This window comes from Anguilla rostrata, chromosome 16 (genome assembly GCF_018555375.3).
Source record: "Anguilla rostrata isolate EN2019 chromosome 16, ASM1855537v3, whole genome shotgun sequence".
Lineage (NCBI taxonomy): Eukaryota > Metazoa > Chordata > Actinopteri > Anguilliformes > Anguillidae > Anguilla > Anguilla rostrata.
Window position 1 is genome coordinate 23,827,867 of NC_057948.1, and position 21,045 is coordinate 23,848,911.

The window sequence follows — 21,045 nt, forward strand, 5'->3', positions numbered from 1 at the left end:
AAGGTCCAAGGTTGTGTTAAGTTTATTTTTCTTTAGTCTTTCTTTGATTGGCTTTCTACAGGCTGGTGCAACAGTGCCATTTGTGTTGGTAAAATGAGTGTGTACTGCTGTAACTGTAAACTGAATGACTCGTGACAGGGGAAAATTGTGATTATTTGGATGTTGGCTATATTGATCACACTGGGATCAATTTGTACAGTTATGAAAGATTTGATAACCGCCTGCCAATATCCCGTTTATAAAGTGAAAGCACAAATGGCACAAAAAAACAAAACAAAAAAGTGTATGCTCATATTTGTCTTTAATAGTAAAAACAATTTTCATATAAAAATTGATTACATCAGAATTTTTTTATTCTCTTCCATAAACCAAAATGAAGACCATTATTTACTGCTTAGTTACAGAATGAGAATGGGTCATACGTAGCAACCTGTTTGTTTTCAGACCGTGTGAAAGGGTCTGTGAAACTGGGGAGGGGAAAAAAAGTGACCAAATGTGGAAATAACCGCTAAGTGAGGGGTACGTTTCCTAAATGACTCTGATGTGGACGCTTCTCTTGGCAGCGCTGACCGACCGATGATATTGTTCTTCCTGCTATGAGCAGGAGCTTGGATGAGCCCTGTACGGGGCTGTTAAATAAGCATCGCAGAATTTCTGCAAGTCACAGAGGCAGGTGGAAAGTTTTCATGTTTTACTTTATTGCCCCCAGTCCTGCGGCTCTTCCTGCTCTGGCCTCTTCCGAAGGCCCAGTGTGGGTTGTAAACGGTCATTAGCGTGCTGAGGAGAGGTGGGCGTGTCGGAGATAAGGCCAGATGAAGTTCGTCGGCGTGACCGCGGTTTCCCGAACGCAGCTCCGACCTGGGCGGGGCTTAGTCGCCGCAGGCCCGTATGGGGTTGTTGCCGATGATCCCCAGCTCGTACAGGATGGACAGGGTGGCGAAGAGCAGGTAGAGGACCAGGCTCGACACGCCCAGCTTCCAGTCCAGCCTCCACCCGTTCAGGTGCACGGCCACGAAGAGGAAGACGATGGAGAGGAGGAGGGTGCAGGCGGTGTAGATCAACCCCGTGCTGTTCACCTCCACAGGGGATGACGTGTCCACAAACACAGTCTTTATGAACCAGGGAAGCCCCAGGCACAGCATGTCGAACACGTTGGACCCCACTATGTTGGACATCGCCATGTCTGCCTTGCCTGTAGTAAAGAGGGAATCCACCAATCAGAATATGTGCTATGGAATTATGTGACCGATGCCATTTAAAATTTTAAAATTAAATTTATTTAAAATAAAACTGGTTAGCGCCCTTTAGCGGTGTATGCAGGTTGTTGTACCTTCTCTTGCCACCATCACGCTAGCCACTGTGTCGGGGATGCTGGTGCCGGCTGCCAAGAGTGTCAGGCCCATCACCGTGTCCGGAACTCCCAGCGTTTCTCCTGTTAACGGCAGAACATGGGCTGGTGGTGCCATTGAGGTTGCAAATGGCTACTCTCAATTTTGCTTGTTGAGCTGATTCTCAGATATTTACATTGATTGGCTCACTGAATAAGAGGAACTATACCGAAGATACAATTAATTTTTTTTTTTGAAAGGACAGTAATAAGTAAAATTTGAAAATAAACGTATAAATTCATTTTTTTAAATGCCTTGAGTTTGGCATCTCAACCCTGTCTCAGAGATTCGTATTGAACATGGCTGCGCATGGTCTCGGTTGAACGTGAGTCTAAAGTGATCACGTTGTATGGGGTCAGTGGGATGATGGACGCGAGAGGAGAGCATAGTTTCCTGGTGAATGGAGGGGGGGTCCTGCTCGTGTAGTAACACTTCCCTCACTTTCCCATGTGAGTCTGTGAGCACTGGTTTGATAATAATCCTATTATGCTCTACCACGTCTCCTGGCGTCACATGGCATCCCATGAGGCTGAGCAGACCTTAATCCCATGCTAACGGAGAGGCAGGTCTGACTCGGGACGAAGGCCTGTGCTAATCCCCCAGGACACAACAACGGCATTTCAAGAATTTGAATCCGCATGTGATTATCAACCCCCCCCCCCCCCCAAAACTTCCCTGAAGTTATTCTCCCAACTTAGACCATGTGATTTCTCCTTGCACTGCTAGCAGGAAGAGTTCTGTTCAATACTTCATTGTTCCCCCCCCCCCCACACTATTGCTGTTTTAATATCAAAAGCCAGACAGATGCTATGTTTGCATGTCCACCCTCTCAAAGACAGGGCGTTTGATTTGAGAACCGCAGTCTTAAAGCCAGTTGAGGATGCCAGCTGAGATGTAGGTCTTTTGCATGCATGTAGCTTTTTGCTTTAAAGACCTGGAGGTATTCTGTAAATAAACAAATTACACCAGTATGTCACCATCCACTCCAGTGTGCACAGTATATTTACCCACTACAGTGACCATCCAGACAAGTATGTAGGTGAAAGCTGAGATCCACAGTGCAGACATAAAGAATGTCAGCATGAAGCAGCGCTTCCAGAACCTTCTTCGGCAGTCTGGCACGGTCAGGTACAGGAGCAGGATGGTTGGCAGCGACAGCACCCACAGGATTCTCTTCAGGTCGTTCTCTGGCATGGCGAAGACACTACGATGATCTGCTGCAGATAAAGGAGGAACAGATGAAAAACCTGCAGTACTCAGGTAATTGCTTCAAATTTACCATTTTTAAGATTGCTGTGTGTTTAAACAAAATCTTAAAAACAGTCATTTGAAACTTAAGTGCTGTTTACTGAAATGTGTTAATTGCAGCATGATTTAGTATTTGTATGTCTACAACAGTAAGTGTTGTCACTCCCTAAAAACAGTGGCTTTGATGGCTCCCAACCAGACTGTAGGTCACATGCTCACTGGAACAGCTACCCTGCAGCCCTCTGAGAGGTATACGTTTAACCCTTTAAGGTGCAAGATCACAAATATGTGCTTAGAATGTTCTTAACTAAACATTCTAATGCTGATGCAACAATCGGCATTAGAATGTTCTTAACTAAACATTCTAATGCTGATGCAACAATCAGTACTGGTAATCGAGGAAGCAGAGTTCCAAAACACAAACTTGTAATTTCGAAAAAGAAATTACCATTTTTGGCCACTTGTAGAATAGCTAAATTGGGTGATACTATTTTATTGGTTGTAACAGTGATATTTTTTAATTTGAAGGACAGGGACCTGGTCTGGCCAGCTCACCCTCTGCAATCTCGTTGAGTCCGTGCAGGCTGAGGGAGAGGTGGGAGTAGCCTGAGTCGTCCTGGAATATTCCGCTGTCGGTCCTAGAGCGCTGGTGTGTCAGCATGCTGTTCTGCTCGTTCCAGCCAATCAGGGGCTGCTGCTCTCCGCTGTCCTCCATGGACTTCGTCAGACAGCCACAGCAGGGGCTGAACTTGCGCATCATGTAGCCGTTGATGCGAAAGTCGAAGCACAGCACGACTATGTACACCCCGTACACCAGCAACAGGCATGCTGCGTCATACCTGGAACATGGAAGACAGTGGTCGTGGAAAAAGACAAGGGAAGTCCAAAGCCTTATCTGTGTCTAATGTCAGTGTGCAGGGATAGCTGTACTTATTATTGAGCTGTAACCCTCTGTGTTCCATGTCAACTAAACAAACTGCCAGTCTGTGTACCTGAGTGAGCCAAGGCATCGAAGCCCAGAGCAACTATTTATGCCCCTGATGAATCTGAGAACAGAAGAGAATGTTTCATTCACAATGTGGCAAGATGTTTCTCGGAGTGTAAATGAGAAGGGAATTTAGTAAGACCCGGTGCGTGAGCAAGGTATTGCTTTTCCATTAAAAGACAAAATAGGCTATATATATATATCGAAACCTATGGATTGTTGTTTGTTTGAGGGAAAAGTACAGCATGAATGTATGTCGGCTCTTGGAGTGGTTCAATAAAACTTGGCCGTGTTATGATCTTTATCAGTACTGAGGAAGTCAGGAACAAAAAGAGAGACTTACCAGTACACCTTGTTATCTGAGATAATGGCAATCACAGCTGCAACGCTTATCGCATATGCAATGCAGTCTCGGAACAAAGGCCAGCAGGTAAGCCGTCCAACCTGAGGAGGAGGATGTTAGCAGAATTTTAACATGGGGGAAAGATGTGAAGAGCATTTTACAATTCCTGACCTTGTGGCATTCCTGGTGGAGGAGATACAAAAGCACAGAGGCACATGATGCATCAATCACACTGCCACTGGTTTTGGGTAGTTGTGACACAGCCATAAAATCCACTTGTAAACATAAATGTCATAATGGCTTCGTATTTACTACCCTGTGATAGAATTCCAAATGAGTCATGGTGAAGATGAGAAGAACCAGACAATATTTAACACAGGCCCCACTCATCTCCTTGCTGTTTGGTTGACCCAATCACACAAAGGCTTGACCCAAATTTGTAAGTGCGTCCAGCCGACCTTAACATTACATACCACAGAGGTAAGGAGACCACAGGCTGCACAAATACCAAGAAGGTTGTAGACTGCAGAACCCACTATAGTGCTGATCCCAATGTCTCCCTTTGTGACAAACACTCCTGTGGAAGAATGAGTGAATGAACAATGCATAATTAATACAATTACTGCAATACTACCACACAGCCAAACTTTCTGTATGAAATTAACTCTGTCAGAATCCAATTAACTCGCAAGGAGTGCACATAGTTCCAATTGGGCGCATACACAGTAAAATACTCAAAGTTATCAACTCTTACAGAGCACAAATGGTCCCTATTGGACACGTCTGCTCAGCATTAAATTAAAACTGGGCATTTTACTGTGTATGAGCTGACTTAACACAGAATTTTGATATGTGGTACTAGCACTTGTAACAGGTACTCTCACTAATTATTTCTAGGATGTCTAATATTCGTTTGTGTCGGCTTAATAGTCGAACCTACCCAGTCAGTCTCGTTTATAATCACATCTGCATACTCTGGTTAACAGAGTGTATAACGTGGTGACAACCCAGTGCAAACGTAGGCTACCTGACACGCGAATCGATAATAGGTCGCCTACGCAGTACTAGGCTACTAAACAAGTATGTTACCTAAAAATGCGGTGACCAGCTCTGGTGCTGAGCTGCCCGCAGCCATAAAAGTTGCACCCGCGACGTCTTGAGAAAGTCCGAGACCTGAAGGAAAAGTACGGCCTGTATGAGTAACGAACAAGCAAACGGATGTGCAACACGTTCATGAGAATGTTCTGTCAGTTTACAGTCATAAAATGCGTCAATCAATAGCCCATTTCAAATAGGTACTTACGTTCACTGATAAGCTCGAGAGACGGCAGGAAGTAATCATCGCAGACAATCGACACAGCCAGAAACATGTAAAAAATAATAATAAAATATATAATAATCCCGCCGTCCTTCCTTTCCTGTTTGGTGAAGAACCCTTCTGGAAATTCCGAAGATTGTGGTTGTACGCATTGCGTTTCATTTTCTGTAAGGACAAGAAGAGGGATACTAGATATATAGACTAAATTACTAAAAATAAGAGATTGTTATTAATTTTAGTCAACGCAATTTAGTCGACCGCGGTAGTAGGCTACATGCCAAAATGTTAGGCTATAATCGCAAACTCAAATAAAATAAAATAACATCCAAAATTACACATTACATTACATTACACCTATAAAAGAAAATGAATTGACCACCACATTAAAAATTACTTTAAAGAGGTGCATGTTTCCGAAAGAACGAAATTACAGCGATACAATTATTTATGCAGTTGCAAAATACAAACAATAATGAAATAAATACCGGCCTAATCATAAAACTAACACTAGTGTTGATTCGTCGCAGAGGACCGACCCTTTGATCCTCTGCCCAGGCGTTGAAGTAGCTGTTCAAATTGATTTCAAACAGCAATTACAGTCCCCATCGAATTGAATAACACGATTCATAAGCCACTTGTCATCAACTGACACTTACCCAAATCCCGGCGAATTCTAGGAGAACTAAGCTCTCGAGAAGTTGCTGCAACTTTGAATATTAAGTGGACCGCACTGTATGTGAGGAGTAGCACTAAGGCGATATAAAATAACACTTCCTTTCTTTTCTTCCTCTTGTGCAAAAATGTGTTTTTATCCATAGTCCCTGAATTCAAAAACAGAGATGGTATGAAATGATGGAGAAAGTCATGAGACTCTTACACTAAGCCAGCTAAAACCCCAGGTTTGGCTGGTCGTAAGCCCCTCACAAATTCTCATGCACCTCTCAAGTTATTTCTACGCAGGCTGCAAGATAGATGATTTTCTTAACAAGAAAAACCATCCTTTAAAAAGAAATGAGGGGGAAACCTTATGACAGGGGATCACGGGATTAAAGTATTCCTAAGTACGCTACTTGCCCTGGGCCAATTAGGGAACCACTCATCGCAGGGTCTGAAAGCAGTCGAAAGGAACGATTGTGATAATGCGATCCATGGCACCAATTTGACAATGTAATGAGAATAATAACACCAATGTAAAATAGGGCGTGGATAATTAATTATTCTCAAGATACGGTCCTCCATTCTACACGACTCAACGGTAGCCTACTCGGACACGGATTCCTTTCATTGTATTGACAGTGAGGAATTGTTGTTTTCTCAAGAAATTGACAGCTGCTGACATGTAACATTGCTTCTGCTACTGCTAGGGGAGAGTCGCCATAAATGTAACGCTCGATAAATGTAACACGTTCAATAACTTAATGAACAATGCGACCATGGCCATTTCAGGTTTGTACATGTAGGCCTACAATTCAGTCCTCTGACACCTCCCAAAGGAACGGAGCAACGTGATAACCTTGCGAGAAATATTTCCAAATATTTATTTTTTTAAATTACTAAGTAAGAATCTGTTCCGGAAGTAATTTTCTGATATAAGGCTTTATTTTTTTCAAAATAAATCAAATCATACATAATTTAAGAAAGTTAGGCTATGTGTCCTTGAAAAGTTAGTGTGGTTTTCGGAGTGTATTCTTACGGGACTTGGATGTTAGGTTACCAAAAATGGGATGCTGGGTTGATGGTAATACCTGTCCTTATACATGTAACAGCTGTTACAGTTGTGGCCTCTGTGTAGCTATAACAACGTGTTTTCACAATTTTCTGTATAACTTAATAAAACAAAATAAAACTACTGCCTTGACCTTTATGTAGACTAGCTATATAGTTACAGCTATAGCCTATCTAGTGATTACAAAATGCCATGATGAATTATTGACGATGCTGTGGAGAATGAGTTTATGAATTTGAACAGACAAGCAGGATAAGAGCATTTTTAGCAGCTGCACTGAGGGATTAAACCAAACAACCCAAGAATCATTGAAACAATTTAGACAAATGACCCAGCAGGTTTAACCTAGCATTTGGCTTGAAAAAACAACCCACATTTTTTAGTGTAATTACAATAACCCTTGTGATGTTGTAAATATAATAATATTTTAATATTAGCCTACATATTTAACAACAAAAGCAACAACAACAATAACTTTACATAATCTGAGAGAATGCTTGTAGTTGGGTTGGCGGGCCATACAATCATATTTTTTTTCTAATGTTTTATCCGGTCTATATTAAAATTCTGCAGTTGACTGCTCTCGCCTGATTGCCGAAGTCACAGGAATTTGAATAAAATAGCCCACGCTATGAACGTTGCCGGTGGAAATCGGTAGTGAAATTCACTTTGGGTAGGGGCCCGTGTATCAGTCTGTTGAACTTCCAGGTCATGTTGGGGCATGTCCACAAGCTGTTACCTGTTCTCTGGAGAATTACCGAATAATATATTTTCCCCATCTGACAAACCAAATGGGAACGGCCACCACAGATATATTTGTGAAAGGAAAAGCTTGTTGTGGGTGAGTGAAGTTGACTGTTACATAAATTGCATGATTAAATGTATCCCTGCATCTGGGTTTAAGCTGTAGCCAACTGACACGCTAAAGAGGCAAATAACTAGCGTGGTTGAATCAAAGGAAAACAAATCAAACGAATAGAGGTGCTTACTTTATATAATTGGAAGTATTTTTTGATAATCGAATATTAAAATAGCGCATATGGGCCAATTCTTAATTGCAGCATGCAACTAAACTTTAATTCGGTTTGCCGCAATTGTACAAGGAAGACAATTTGAGTGATTCTCTGGAACTATGGATGGTTTCCAGTTTTGTTATCATTAAAGGAACAAAAATATCTTTATGGAGTTTTATTAGCTGTAGCCTATTTCACTGTCCATGTGAGATGCAGGTGAGATTACGGGTATCAGATCGTGTTGTTTTGACCTCTTGTGTTCGGTTCATGAATGGCAACGCATTTTTGGGTGTAAATAGGGGTACGGAATTGGACTGATAGTGAATGATCGAGAGATTTGTGAACTTTGCACTAGGTTATGCATTTGTGATGGCATGTTACATTTCAATATCAGAGGTTACTGTAGCCTACTTAATTCCCAAACTTTCCTTCCGATACCATTGCATGTTATTGCCTGTTAGGCTACATATGGAGTGTACGCTTTGCGTGAATTTGAATGACTGGGGTAAACTACTTTACATGATTGCCGCAATTTGTGCCAGCTGCTATTTTAAAGCACGTTTTAAAATAAGCAGTCTTTTATGGCCTGAATGAAACGGATTCCTCACATCCCAAGTTTAGATCAGGGGTGCACAACAAGGGTCGATCCGTTTCAGGATTTTGTGCCAAGTTCTACTCTAAATTATTTAATTAGCTCAATCTTATCTGACATTTGTCAGATGAAGATACTATAATGGTCAGATCCAGCTACAGCCGCAGTACCATTACAGGCACATACTGCAAGTGTATCCTAAAGAATTTACAGAATTGGTTAAGTACAGCAGTGTACCAGCTATTTTGTCGAGAAAAAAACCAGCACGCTGGCCAGCCTTCCAGGACCGGAGTTGTGCACTCCTGGTTTAGATGAAGTTCCACACAGATGCAGGTAATTATCCACCAGATGGCAGCAAAGGTCTGTCTCAATGATCTCCTCTTTCTGTTGTCGAACATTTGTCCTCCGAACGCTACATACTTTTCTTCAGTTCTGGGTTACTTATTTCCTCTTTTATTATGTACGAAGGCCGCGTCTTTCACTTCTGTTGAAAGAATGCTGTGGTCAAATAGTAATTTGCATTAGTGAAGGAAAATTATTGTTAACTTTTACATTTGATGATTTGTATACATGATTTGCGAGCTTGAGGATAAATCAAAGACCGGTTTAATTAAGAAGGGCATCTCATTGCCTTTGTTGACATTGAAGTTCTCAAATCCTCATGGAAAAACATGCTGGCTAAGTATGTGCATGTAGGCTGTTTATGAAACCATATGCTTGTGTGATTTATCTTATAGCCTTTGTTTTCATGTGTGCTTTTCCAAAAGTGTGGTCCATTTTGAAAACATTTTGAATACACTGTAACACACGGCCAAACAAACTGACAACTGTTTTCCATTTTGTTAACTTCAGAGAAGCATTGCATTTGAGAGGAGCCAATCAAATCTCTTCCCCCTTCACACAAGTGTTCCATTACACCACTGAAAAGGACGGGAAAAACACATTGGTTACACATTTACTGTATGAAAGATTTAGAGCAGGGTTAAGACTCAATTAAACAACACTGTTTACTGCCCTGTCTGTTCGGGCACAGTGCTATTAAATATGTATGTTCAGAGTCCAAATGGGTTTTTGGTCGACCTGGCAGGAAATGTAGGCTGTCCCTCAGTGTTTGTGCAGAGCTGTGCGTGAGGCCCTGGAAAAGGGAGGACGTGGACAGAGTGGTTTAAATTTCCTCCGACTGCAGAGCGGCAGCATTTCTTTATGTTGGGCTTCCCATCGAAGCGAGCGCTGTGTGCAAACCGTGTGAAGAAAATAACAATTAATGTATGTAGTGATGCTGAGGAAAAGTCAAGTTTCATGAATGTATTTGGGGGCTGCATTGTGGCACTAACATGTGACTGCTGTCCACAAAATGGGATATTATGAAATTTGAGTTCTTTTATCTAAAAAATAGAGCCTCGATTTAAAAAAAAAAAAAAAAAAGAAAAGAAATGAAAACTAGACTACTGGCTGACTCAAAACTATTTTGCTTCTATAGTCTTTTGAATTATTTTAGAAATTTTGTGTTTCATTTTTTAAAACGTCAAACCCACAACTTTTAAATGTTTAGAAAAAAGCTGTGACCTGTTATAGTGTATATGACATTATGCAAAATGCATAATCTTTGAAACTTTTCAGACGTCTTTCAAAAAACACTTTTAAAATTAACATTGCATACAAATCTTCACTGTAGTAGTATCTAGCACTTATATTGAACTTCTATCGTTATCTTGATGTTGTAACTCATTGCCATGTCTCCTAGTTTGACTTAACAGTACTCTCTGACCTAGCCTATGCTTACTGTGTGAACTGGACTTAACATGTTCATTGTTATGAATAAATGTTACACAATGAGTGTTGCACCTTATCGGTCCTGTGTTTTGTAGTAATGTAGTAGCAATAGAGGTTGTGTAGATTTGTCCTATTAAAAATGGAGAAGCCCAAACATGTCCGAATGACAACAAACAGTGCAAAACGTTTTCTCAGTCCTCTGCTTGTGAAGCCCAAAATCATAGGGAAACAAAAAAACTCAGTGCTGGGCAGAAATCTGAGGCGGGATCACAGCCTAATATTCTATTCTGGTCTCATATTTGCGGCGACTGCTGGCCAAAGCGCAATTATAATACGGTTTAACGAGGAGCTGAAGTCTCACTGGGTCTCTGAGTGAGAGCCAGAGGATGGTGCGCTGAATTTGTTAATGAAAACGGCTTCTCTTGCGGAGTATTCGCTTCCCCACACTAGAAAGGCACGGGACTCTGGTTCTGCAATACCCTGCTATCTGCTGGAAGTATTACATTCCCTCTGCCCCTCAATCATGGACTGGCACTGATTCTGGGGAGTTGTGCTACACATGCCAGATTTAATCATACTGTTGGACACTTAATCCTTTTTACTTCCTTTCAGGAAAAAGTTAAGGATTTTCTGTTATTCTTACAAAACTTTTAGCTACTCTGAAGAACTGTCAGTAGATGTTGTGGTTATCTAAAAAAGAAAAAAAAGGTTCAAATTCAGTTTATTGCTCAATGCTGACTTGGTTATTATGATAAAATTCTTTAATGTTCATCATTTTGGTTTGATGATCATGAAACACAAGCTCCTGAAGTTCTCTTATGGTTTCAAACCTACTCCTGGCAATCTAACCTTCATAAAATCCCAGAATGCATTACACCATTTCTCTCTGTGGAATATATGAAATTACATTTGCAAATCATGGCATTACACATTTTATAAAACCTTCTCCATCTCACTAAGCTGGCTTGTGTCTTATTGTGCGGAATTGTAAAATGTGTCTGTTTTAGTGGTGTGCTAGACTCAAAGAGGAAGAGGCCAGACCAGCTTCAAAGAGCACTCTGGGGACAGGAGCTTACACAGAATCAACACTTAAATATAGAAAAAAAGACTTTAAAATTTCACAGTATCCTGCACCTGCACATACCTTGATGGGAGGGGGGGGGGAAGGCAACTTTTTAAATGGAGTTACAAATAAAGAATGTGTTCATTGCTTATTTCTCCAGGACTGCGGAATGTCGCACACTGATGCCAGAATGTGGATAAACCATAGCAGCAAACCTGCACCACTGCCCAACTGTCTCGGTTCCTTTCAATAAGTTAACCCCCCCAAGCAAGAATATAGGCAAGGAACAAAATAGTTATTTTGTATATAAGGCCAAAATGTGTTGCAATTAGACTGAACTTGGCCTTAAGTCAGAAAAAGTTATTTCACTGGTAATGTATTTCAACAGTAACATTTTTCTTAAGATGCACTTAAAAGGTAAGACCTTTTACATAATTGCACTCTTTAATGGAATGCACAGAGCCTTTGAAGAGATTGCTTGAAGCACCTGCTCTGTCTCCTGCTCTCATTATTTAGTATCAGAATAATAGTAGTACTACTTTTCTGTTTTCAAGCTGAGAATTGCTGCTTGGGTCAGAAGCACCCTAATTAAACCTGCCATTGTCAGCTTCAAATAATTGGACTAAAGTAGAACAAATGAATTTGATTAAGGGAAAAAAAAAAGAAAGAAAAAGAAGTGGACGAAAGTGGAAGTGAGCTTCAAAAGGAATTGACACGGCGGACATGTTTAAACTCTATCCTCCTGTTTCATCCGTGAAGATCTCGTCTGGGACCGTGTTGTGCAGAGGCAGATTGATTTACTGCATGCTGTCCCAGTACCATCTCTTATCAAGATGCTCCAAAAACGGGCTTTTTAAGCCAAGCAGATGGGAGTTCTATTATTTAAATTGGCAGGTTTTTCCTTTTTTTTTTTTTTTTTTTTCAGTGAGGCAGAATATCAGGTTGATCCTCTCGGGCTATTGGACGGTTTCATTTCAGGTGTTGTCTCGCTGCTCCCTCTTCTCGTTTCATCGCAGACTGTTTTGAAAAGAGGTTTTCTGGCTGCTGTGATTAAAGCCAATCCAACAGGAGCTCTGAGAGGCTTCCAGCATTAGTGAAATTGGGGGGGGGGCTTTGGTTCTCTCTGCGCCCTCCTGCTTGGAGCCAACCATTCAACGTGTTAGTATCTGCCAATCGGCGCTGCTCAGAGTGCACACACACCTGGTGCTTCGTGTCAGGGGCTCACCTGGAATACTGCAGGTCACACCTGAGTGGGTGACCAGCAGACCAGAAATCTTAAGGAAGGGTACAGCACTTAACTAAGCCTCAGACCCATCGCCTGTAGGGCAGAGCGTTTCACAGATTTTGTTTATACCCTAAGCTAAAACCACATCGACTTGTGCTTGATTACAACATGTCTGTTCCCCTGAGGCTTGGGTTTGAAGAGAGGGGCTCCAAATTTCTATTGCAGTGCAACATGCTAAAAAGGCGAACGTACTACATTTGTAAGTAACAGAAATTCACATCTACAGATTGAAAGTCTAAAAGAGTCTGAATGCATTCTTAAGGGAGAGCTACTCTAGTTGCGTATTCACACAGCTAAAATGTTCCTTGTGGAAATAATCTGACCCTCTTAAGTGGGTGATGTGATCTCGAAAATGACTATCAAAGAGAATCTGTGATTATCTGCAGTGTTCCTGAAGCATGCAGCTCTTCTCTGATCTATAACAGCAGGTCATGGTTGTTTTCTCTGGTTGATGCAATTTCTAAATAAACAAGGTTTATGAAAGAAGTTGTGGTATCGGTGTTTGGATAACTTCAAAAAAATAAAAAAGTAAAAGTTGTGTTTTTTCCACTGAAAAGTTTCCACACTCCGCTGTCCCGTTGCTCTGTTTTCGGTCCTGTTGGTTGTGGCTGATAACGCTTGGCGGTGTTTCCGCGCGAGGTCTGTGGATGGAGAGATGTAGAGGAGCTGTGATGGGCTGACGGCTCGCTGTTGGCCTCGCCTCAGATTATCCTGGCACCTGATGTTCCCTCTCATGGGCCAGCAGGTCCAAATCCTGGAGGAATCTGGTGCTGCCTGCAATTGAAATAATTTATTAGGCTCTATTCCTGTTGGCAAGAGAAGGACCTATAGCATCTTGCGATTGGCTGCTTGGCTGCTTTTGCCCCAAAATTATTACTCTGTTTTAATTTGTCATGAATTATCATTCTCCTTCATTAAATTGTGTTAGTTTATTTCCAGTCAATTAATTTTCTGATTTGATCAAAACTGTGTAGTGCAAGCAAAACCCACTGACTTTCAGCCTTCAAGTCTGACTGGGTGGCCACCTTTCATTGCTTGGACATAGAACAAGACATAAAATAAGACCTGGAATAATATCTAGAGCTGCGTGTTGTGCTGCTGTCTGGCCTGTTGCTGGGGTTCCAGCCAGCTGTAGCCTAGCGGGCCCGTCTGTGCGGAGCGGGCCCTGCGGCTTCCTCTTCAGAGGTCTGTCTGATTGGCGGTGGTGCGCTGGGGCCAAGCGGCCCCCACTGGTTGTGTGTGTGCGGGTCAGCTGAGCTGTTAGCCCGTTGACCGCTGCCAGCAGAGCGGTGTGCTGTTCTGCCTCATACCCAGGACTGCCGTGCTTGAAGTGGCGCAGCAATAACAAACCGCATCTTAACCGGATGAGCAGAAATGATCAACATAAATATTGTTATTTCGGAAGCCGTGGTGATCATGATTAAATGTCTTCTCTTATTTATACTGTACGGTGCCCTGGGTGAGTCCGTCTGCCAAATGATTAGAATGTATTGGGTTCTCAGAATATTTTCTGGTTGGACAAGGGGCTTTTTGGGGAGGGTTGGTAGGTACACACACACACACACACACACACACACACACACATCCTCTTGTGCACCCTGAATAAACATGCTCTGGCCCTCATGCCTCTCACTGACCCCCACTCCTACACACAGAGCAATATTTTACTACTGTGTTCCAAATGGCTGCAGACCTGCCAGAATGCCCATCCAGTGCAATTTAATGGCCACTTAGTCACTGATGGACTCATTTGTGCATCCATTCTAAAGTATGGCTGAGAAGGGAGTCTCATAACGGCTGTAATCATTAAATATTTCCATTAATAGCTGTTTAGATTAACTATCACCCATGAGTGTCTATGCTCAATGTAACTAAGAACTCTCTCCTTTCTATCGACGGTGCTTTCTGCAATGCTTTGGGGAAAATGCAATGCTGATTGTGGAAAAAAATGTTCTGAAATGGCCGTTTAAAGCGTTTCATTGGGCTAACAGGTTGTTATGGCGCTGATTTGAATGTTCTTCTGTTTTCCCCCCTTCCCTCTCTTCCGCTAGCGCATCTCTGCGGGTGCGCGGGAGCGCCCGTCTCTGACTCCGTCTCATTAACCGCTGCCACCGCTGCACATACGGCCCTTTTGTGCGCTGACACAATGGAAGGTTTTGTTACGTGCGCATAATAACGTGCATTGTTTTGGGGTTTTACGTTGAGGGGGGGAGCGGATTACGCACCCGAGACTCACTCTCTTTTGTCTCTGTTCTCAGTCAGATGTGAGTGTTGAAGAGGTAAATGGAGTCTGGGGGGGAAAAAAAGCCATTTTCCAATGCTGCATTGTGCAGAAAAAGTTGGGCTTGTCCCTGTCGAAGCATCAGGAACGGATATAATGCGCCTCCCTTGACGCCGTTCGGTTGTGTGCGCGTCTGAACCTGACGTGGCGCGCCGTGTTTAACGGCACGGTTTGTTTTGTGAAGATGAGAGAAACACAGATTTACTGCAGACGTTTGTGGCACACCGGCTCTTTCAGGCTGAGATGTGAGTCAGTCTTCAGTTGTAAATAAGGTGCTGTTCTCTCTTGTTTTTGTGCATGTTTGTTTGCCTCCTTAAGTCTTAAGAATGAATCGGTCTTTGTCAAGAGCGGCGCTCGAGGCTTTGATTGCATTAGAGTGCTTTGCAGATTCATTCTTCCAAGGAAAGGAGTGTGAGTTAGACTTTAATTTAAAATGTCCTGTTTTCTACAGCTGTCAAAAATGACATAAATTAGGAAAGGGAGGTTGAGATGAACGCACACTGTCACTTCTGAATAACGAGTGGGGAAATTCATGCATAGGCAGGGGGAGCGACTGGTGAAAGAGAACACCAGAACACCCCCCCCCCCCCACCCTCCCTCCCCTCCAAGAAATATACACACACACACACACACACACACACCACAGGAGCGGTGGGCCCCACCCAGTAGGTCTAAGGAGCTGCATCACATGCAGCCACAAGTTTCCACATGTGAGTCTCAGTCAAGCCAGGGAAACCCACGTCTTTAAACCCAACCCTTTATTTAACAGCGCGCACGCACCCACACGCACACACAAAATACGGTTTCCGCAGCTTAAGTCCTACAGGTAAACATTTTTAAGGTGGGGCCATGTGTTCTCACACAGTATCATATATTCCCCACCCCCTGGCGTTGCAGTTTTTTTTTTAAAGGCAATTTTTATTTATCCCCCATGGTTCCTGTTGTACAACCCTCACCCCTGCCCCTGATATTTGTTGGCATCCTCTTGTTTGCCCTCAGTGGATGGGGTGGCAGTGTAGACTTGGGGTGCACTGTGGAGGGTGTGGCACACTGGGCCAACTCCAAGCTCCGCCCCTCTTGTGGTCAAAGCCCTGCTGCATATGGTCGGCCCAGCCAAACGGGGACATTCCAAGCATCCTAACCTGCACCACTTGAAGCCAGAGGCAAGGTTAGATTAGGTGTCTTTCTAAAATTTCACCTCATGTACTCCATTCTGGTGTTGGGCCAATGAATTCTTAAAAACAACATGACAATAATGTTAAAATCAATTTTAAAACTCACCGCTAACCAGTTTTTCAGCACTGCCGTAACATGTGCCATTTAAATTGTTATATTTTTGGTTCTAGTAAACATAGGTGTTGCTGCATTCTGAAGAAGTTGCAGTTGATCTGTTTTTTCTGACGGAGATTGGGAAGAAGCATAGTGTAGGCTGCTCATAATACACAGCACGCATTAACCTGTCTGCAAAAGCCAAAAACTGCTTTCACAAGGGTCAAAAGATGTTTCATGTTCAGTGCGCTGTTGAAATGGCAGAACGTGAGCAGGAGTGGTTTCGGATAACATCAGAGTTTTCTCCAAAGCTCTAAATCTGTTATTGATTTAGCATAAACCAAAACGATTAATGTAGCATTAAGCTTCTGCTATATTTCCTTTCTGCCTTTACCGTATATATACTTGTCACAATATATCTTATATCTTGTATGTCACAAATATCTTGTGGTGTCTAGCAAAATAAACAGTCGTAAAACTGCACCACAACTACAGGAAGCACTCAATGCAACCGGAGCAAAACCTGTTTCCCTGACTACTGTGAAACAGCAGCTATGATCTGCTGGTCTAATAGGATGTGTATCTGCCAATATTTCTTGCTCCAGTGTTGATGGTGCTTGACCCTCTGGAGTATTTTCTTCTTGTGTACAGCACGTAGCAAGGGCTTTTTCACAGATGCACATTCTTGTAGACCAGCAGATTGTAGTGGCCATTTCATTATAGTCAGAGAAACTGGTTTCTCTCTAGTAGTATTGAGTTCTTCCTGTAATTGTGGTGCAGTTTCCTGTTGGTTTCTTTTGCTTGACTACACAATATATTTGTATTGTGCCTCTTGATCTTCCTGTTCTTCTGCTGTTACGTTACTGTCCATCCGCCAGACCCTTCTGCGTATGTACTGAACACTGCACCTCGAAATCTTAAGCTTATTTGCAATTTCTCTCTGGGAATAATCTTCTTGCCACAATATGTTTACTTGGCCCTGCACATCTAAGCCTAACACTTCCTTCTTTACCTTATTTCTTGCAACTTTAGTGCCTATTTTACTTGTACTACAGGCTAAAGGTATTAGGCTACCTGTGGTTTAATCTTGAAGTAGATAAGATTTCACTCAATTTCATTACCCCTCCACCTCCCTCCCACTCCTAAACCTCCCATTTTGAAAAATGATTGGATAGTTATTTTGAGGAAAGTCGTGTCTGAGAAAATTCATCTTTTGTGTTATGAATGTATGTAGAGATGGAAAAAAAAGTTTATACTTTGGTTTGTTATTCAATAAATGCACATAGCATATCAACTGCATTTGTCTCTACCTAAAGTTATTTTATATATATATATGAAAGTGCATATTTCTGCATTGAAGGCACAGCGACACTTCACACATTGATCTAGACTGCAGTACATCTAGCCTTTGTTGCATTTCACTGATCTGCGAATGGCTCTGGATAAGGGCTCCTGCTTTGTGAATATATTCAATATGAATGACACTTTTACTGTTAAAATGCCTGATACTTAACTTGAAAATGCAAATTTCATCTGAAATGTTTTTTTGCCTCCCTGCGCTAGCGATCAGTTTAACATCAGTGTGTAAAAAGAGCTGTACGCGACAGCTGAAAGCTGAGCGGGTGTGCCGTGTGCCGTGAGGTTTTTTTCTTTTGTTTTATCAGTGTGTCTTATCCCCTCCTCACCTCAGCCTTGATTAAACACTTCTGCAAATGTTTGCTTTATTTTCCAGGACCCTTTTTTTTTATTTTTTATCTTAAACTGACAACATTCTAGTCCAACATCATCCATCAATATTTATTCCTGTTTTGTTTGAGGAAGAGAGGGGGGGAAAAAAAACCCCGCCTGGACTTTGTTTACACCCCCGCCCCTCCCTCTGGAGTTAACCAACACGTTCTGCTAACCACATTTGAACTTGTTTGGTCCCCTGAGTACAACATGTAAAAAATATTCACAGTAAAAAAAAAAAAAAAAGGATTTTTTTTGTTTTGTCACATTAGGAAAAAAAAGAAAGATATTACGACAGAATATTTGTAATGTAATGTAACTTGTGTAGGCATTTCTGTAATGGGATCAGAGGTGCTCTCCCCATGTGCCAGAGGGTCTGTGAGTGATCTAAACGTCTTCCCAAAGTGACATCCTCTTAAAAACCGAGCTTTCCCCCACATCATTTCTCCCTGTGTGTCCCTCTTGATAATGGCTTGTGTAAGCTGTGTCTTTCTGCTCTTTGCTTAGGAAAAACTGCCAGGTTCCAAATGAACTCAGGGAAGGTGATCTGTAGGTGGTACAGATGTGTAACCTTTGTGCCAGGCAGATGATCAAGAATTTTATTGGCACCTGTAACCAGCACAATGGAATGCTTGGTCCCTGCTGTCTCCCACAGTATAAGCACTAGACATTATTAACAAATTCAAAAAATATAAAGCAGTAAACATTAAGTAATTAGTAGGCTAGTACAAATTTGAGTGCATAACAGTGCAAGTGGCCGGTAAATGCATTGTGCAATGCACTAGTGAGTTGTAAGTCATGTAATTTATGACATAAGGTGTGCTCAGTCCGTTGCAATGAACAAGCACAGGACTCACAAGGCTGTTGCTTTCTCTAATTTGGTGCATCTTGGTTGCTTGATTTATATTCTTTTCTTTCTGCGGATTATGAGCCTCTTCATCTCGCAGTCGTCACTGTTGCGCTGGGGCCTGTCTGTCGTTAACTTGTGCTTTTGCCATCTCTCCAAGTAGCCCGCCTTAGTTTTGAGGTGGGTCTTCTGCGGCACAAAAGGGCCAGTGTTCGGCGGGAGAACGCGCTGAGCGAAATCGTCTCTTCGCTGGTGCGGCTGCTTCACATCGATCTGTTTGCATCCTGGCTGGGCCGTGAGGGGAGGCCCTTTGTGCATTTATTTCTGTTTGCTGAACTCTGCTGAGTTTTCACAGGGGAGGAAAATGAGCCTGGGGGAGGAGGGGGGTGATGGTGATGGTGGGGGATGCAGGGGAACAACTTCTAGGATAGTGGAGAAAACTATTAAGGTACCATTTGTGTACGAGCGTATTGAATCGTGCCAAGTAATTAATGCTGTGAGGACCCAGTGATGCCTATTAAAAATGCATTTCTGTTGGCTGAAATGGTTCTGAGGCCATGCTGTACAAGGCTAGAAAAGCTTGTTCTGGAGAGATGAATTCCTTTGAGACAGAAAAAAAAGACAAACAAAAAAAAACAAGGTCATTTAATGCCGTTTGGCCAAACAGAAATTTGTTGGTTGTTTGCCAACTGAAGCAGTCTGATGTCTCTCTGTGTGAAACATGCAAAGCTTTAGTCATAGGAGGAAAAAGTCTGTATGTGTTACCACAGACACTTAAAATGTCTAACTTGTGGCTGTCACACCCAGTTTTATGGGCTTGTGTTGCAGATTAGGCTGTTACAGGTGAAAAAAGAGATGATGCACATGTTGCAAATTGTCTGGTCTCGTTGCCCGTACGGACTGCCTACACTGGTAGGCGGGTTTGTCGTTGGTAGAATCAGCAGGGGATTTCATTAGCTTAGCTGCACCAAAGCCCGCTTAGTCAGTGAGTGACTAACGCAGGACGCCCCCTTGGTGGGCCTAGGGTTTGATTGGGAAACTCGCACACATGCTGCCCCTCCCCCTCCCAAATTCCTGGAGTCTGATAACAAAAAGGGAGGGCCCACAGGCACAATAACAAGGTGTGCTCCTGTGGAGCAGGCTGATTACTTCACTGCACCTGGGATTTTCCACAGCCCCGCCCCTCTCTACTGGGGGTCCTGGCCACATGAACCACTCAGCAAGCTGCCTCTTGTTCCACCACAATTAGTGCTTTACCTGGATAAGAAGCACCTTTACCTGTTAAAGTGAGCTCCTTCACCTCCTTCTGAAAGTTCTGCAGGTATAAGCTGGGCTCCTGCTGCTTTTTAAGTTTGTTTTGAAGATTCTTTGTCACGCGAGTCACATCCACCACCCCCCCCCCCCAATCCTGGATATTCTGATGAATTTGTTCTTTTTTGGGGTCTCTTTCTTCAAAAATGTGAACCGAATATTGTAAAGAAACCTAATCTTCCATTGAGGGCAAGTTTTTCAGGTTGGAGTTTTTTCACTGCATTACATTACAGGCAATTAGCAGATGCTGTTCTCCAGGGCCACTTGCACAGTTTTTGCATTTCTTAAAATATCCATTTATACAGTTGAGGCAATCTGGGCAAAATACCTTGCTTGGGAGTACAACAGAAGTGTCCTACCTGGGAATCGAACCTGCAGCGTTTAGGTTTCTAGGCCAGCTTGCTAACCATTGCTAACCATTTTGTGCCTCACATCCTAAACAGAGGCATATGATGGTGCAGATTGAGATAGGAATGGAGTCTACTTGTAATCCCATTCAGCTCTAAGCCTGGTCTCCCCTCCTCTGATCGAGCAGTCGGGCACCTTCATCCAAAACCAGACTCTGATTTCTGCTGTGTTTTGACGTGATGTTTTATACTATAATGCCACGCAGAGCATAACCTGTAACTGCAGGGATGGTCGGTCCTCTAAGGATGATGGGCACTTTTAGTGGCAGTTTAAAACAAAGGCCAAAGAAGGAATGATTTTGAGTGCCTGACATTGAATTGACCAAGATCGATAGTGATCACTGATGTCATAGCTTGAAACTCATAATTATTTGATTTAAGGGTTAATCTGAAGTACATTTTATCAGAACTGAATTTCTGATGCTCCATGCTCTTTCATTCAAAACGATTGAGACTTTAAATATGGAC

At 42.5% G+C, this 21,045-nt stretch overlaps 1 protein-coding gene and 2 long non-coding RNA genes across 18 annotated transcripts in view; 2 read left to right on the forward strand and 1 right to left on the reverse strand.

Annotated features, from left to right (window-relative positions):
• Nucleotides 1-284: 284 nt before the first annotated feature.
• On the reverse strand, nucleotides 285-6,267 carry slc24a5 (solute carrier family 24 member 5). Of its 2 annotated transcripts, none has more exons than XM_064313695.1 (9): nucleotides 5,939-6,267; nucleotides 5,268-5,447; nucleotides 5,054-5,137; nucleotides 4,438-4,541; nucleotides 3,965-4,065; nucleotides 3,192-3,475; nucleotides 2,396-2,602; nucleotides 1,331-1,432; nucleotides 285-1,192 (listed from the first exon to the last, which is right to left on the reverse strand). In XM_064313695.1, exons 1-9 carry the CDS (start codon nucleotides 6,096-6,098, stop codon nucleotides 870-872), a joined length of 1,545 nt encoding a protein of 514 aa, XP_064169765.1. In that variant the 5' UTR covers nucleotides 6,099-6,267; the 3' UTR covers nucleotides 285-869. The 2 variants fall into 2 exon arrangements, with proteins under 2 accessions (XP_064169765.1, XP_064169764.1); XM_064313694.1 differs by having other exon boundaries at nucleotides 2,396-2,605.
• Nucleotides 2,523-4,543, forward strand: LOC135242568 (uncharacterized). The gene is made up of 2 exons (XR_010326394.1): nucleotides 2,523-2,648; nucleotides 3,165-4,543. It is a non-coding gene; the product is annotated as an uncharacterized LOC135242568 (long non-coding RNA).
• A 1,373-nt stretch (nucleotides 6,268-7,640) lies between the features above and the next one.
• LOC135242566 (uncharacterized) overlaps nucleotides 7,641-21,045 on the forward strand; it is a 235,752-nt gene continuing 222,347 nt past the window's right edge. For 10 of the 15 annotated variants that reach the window (XR_010326387.1, XR_010326385.1, XR_010326379.1 and 7 more), the window contains exon 1: nucleotides 7,645-7,849. This is a non-coding gene — a long non-coding RNA (uncharacterized LOC135242566). Of the gene's footprint in view, nucleotides 7,850-21,045 lie in introns of all 15 variants that reach the window. The other 5 variants (XR_010326391.1, XR_010326393.1, XR_010326392.1 and 2 more) reach the window with 4 other exon arrangements.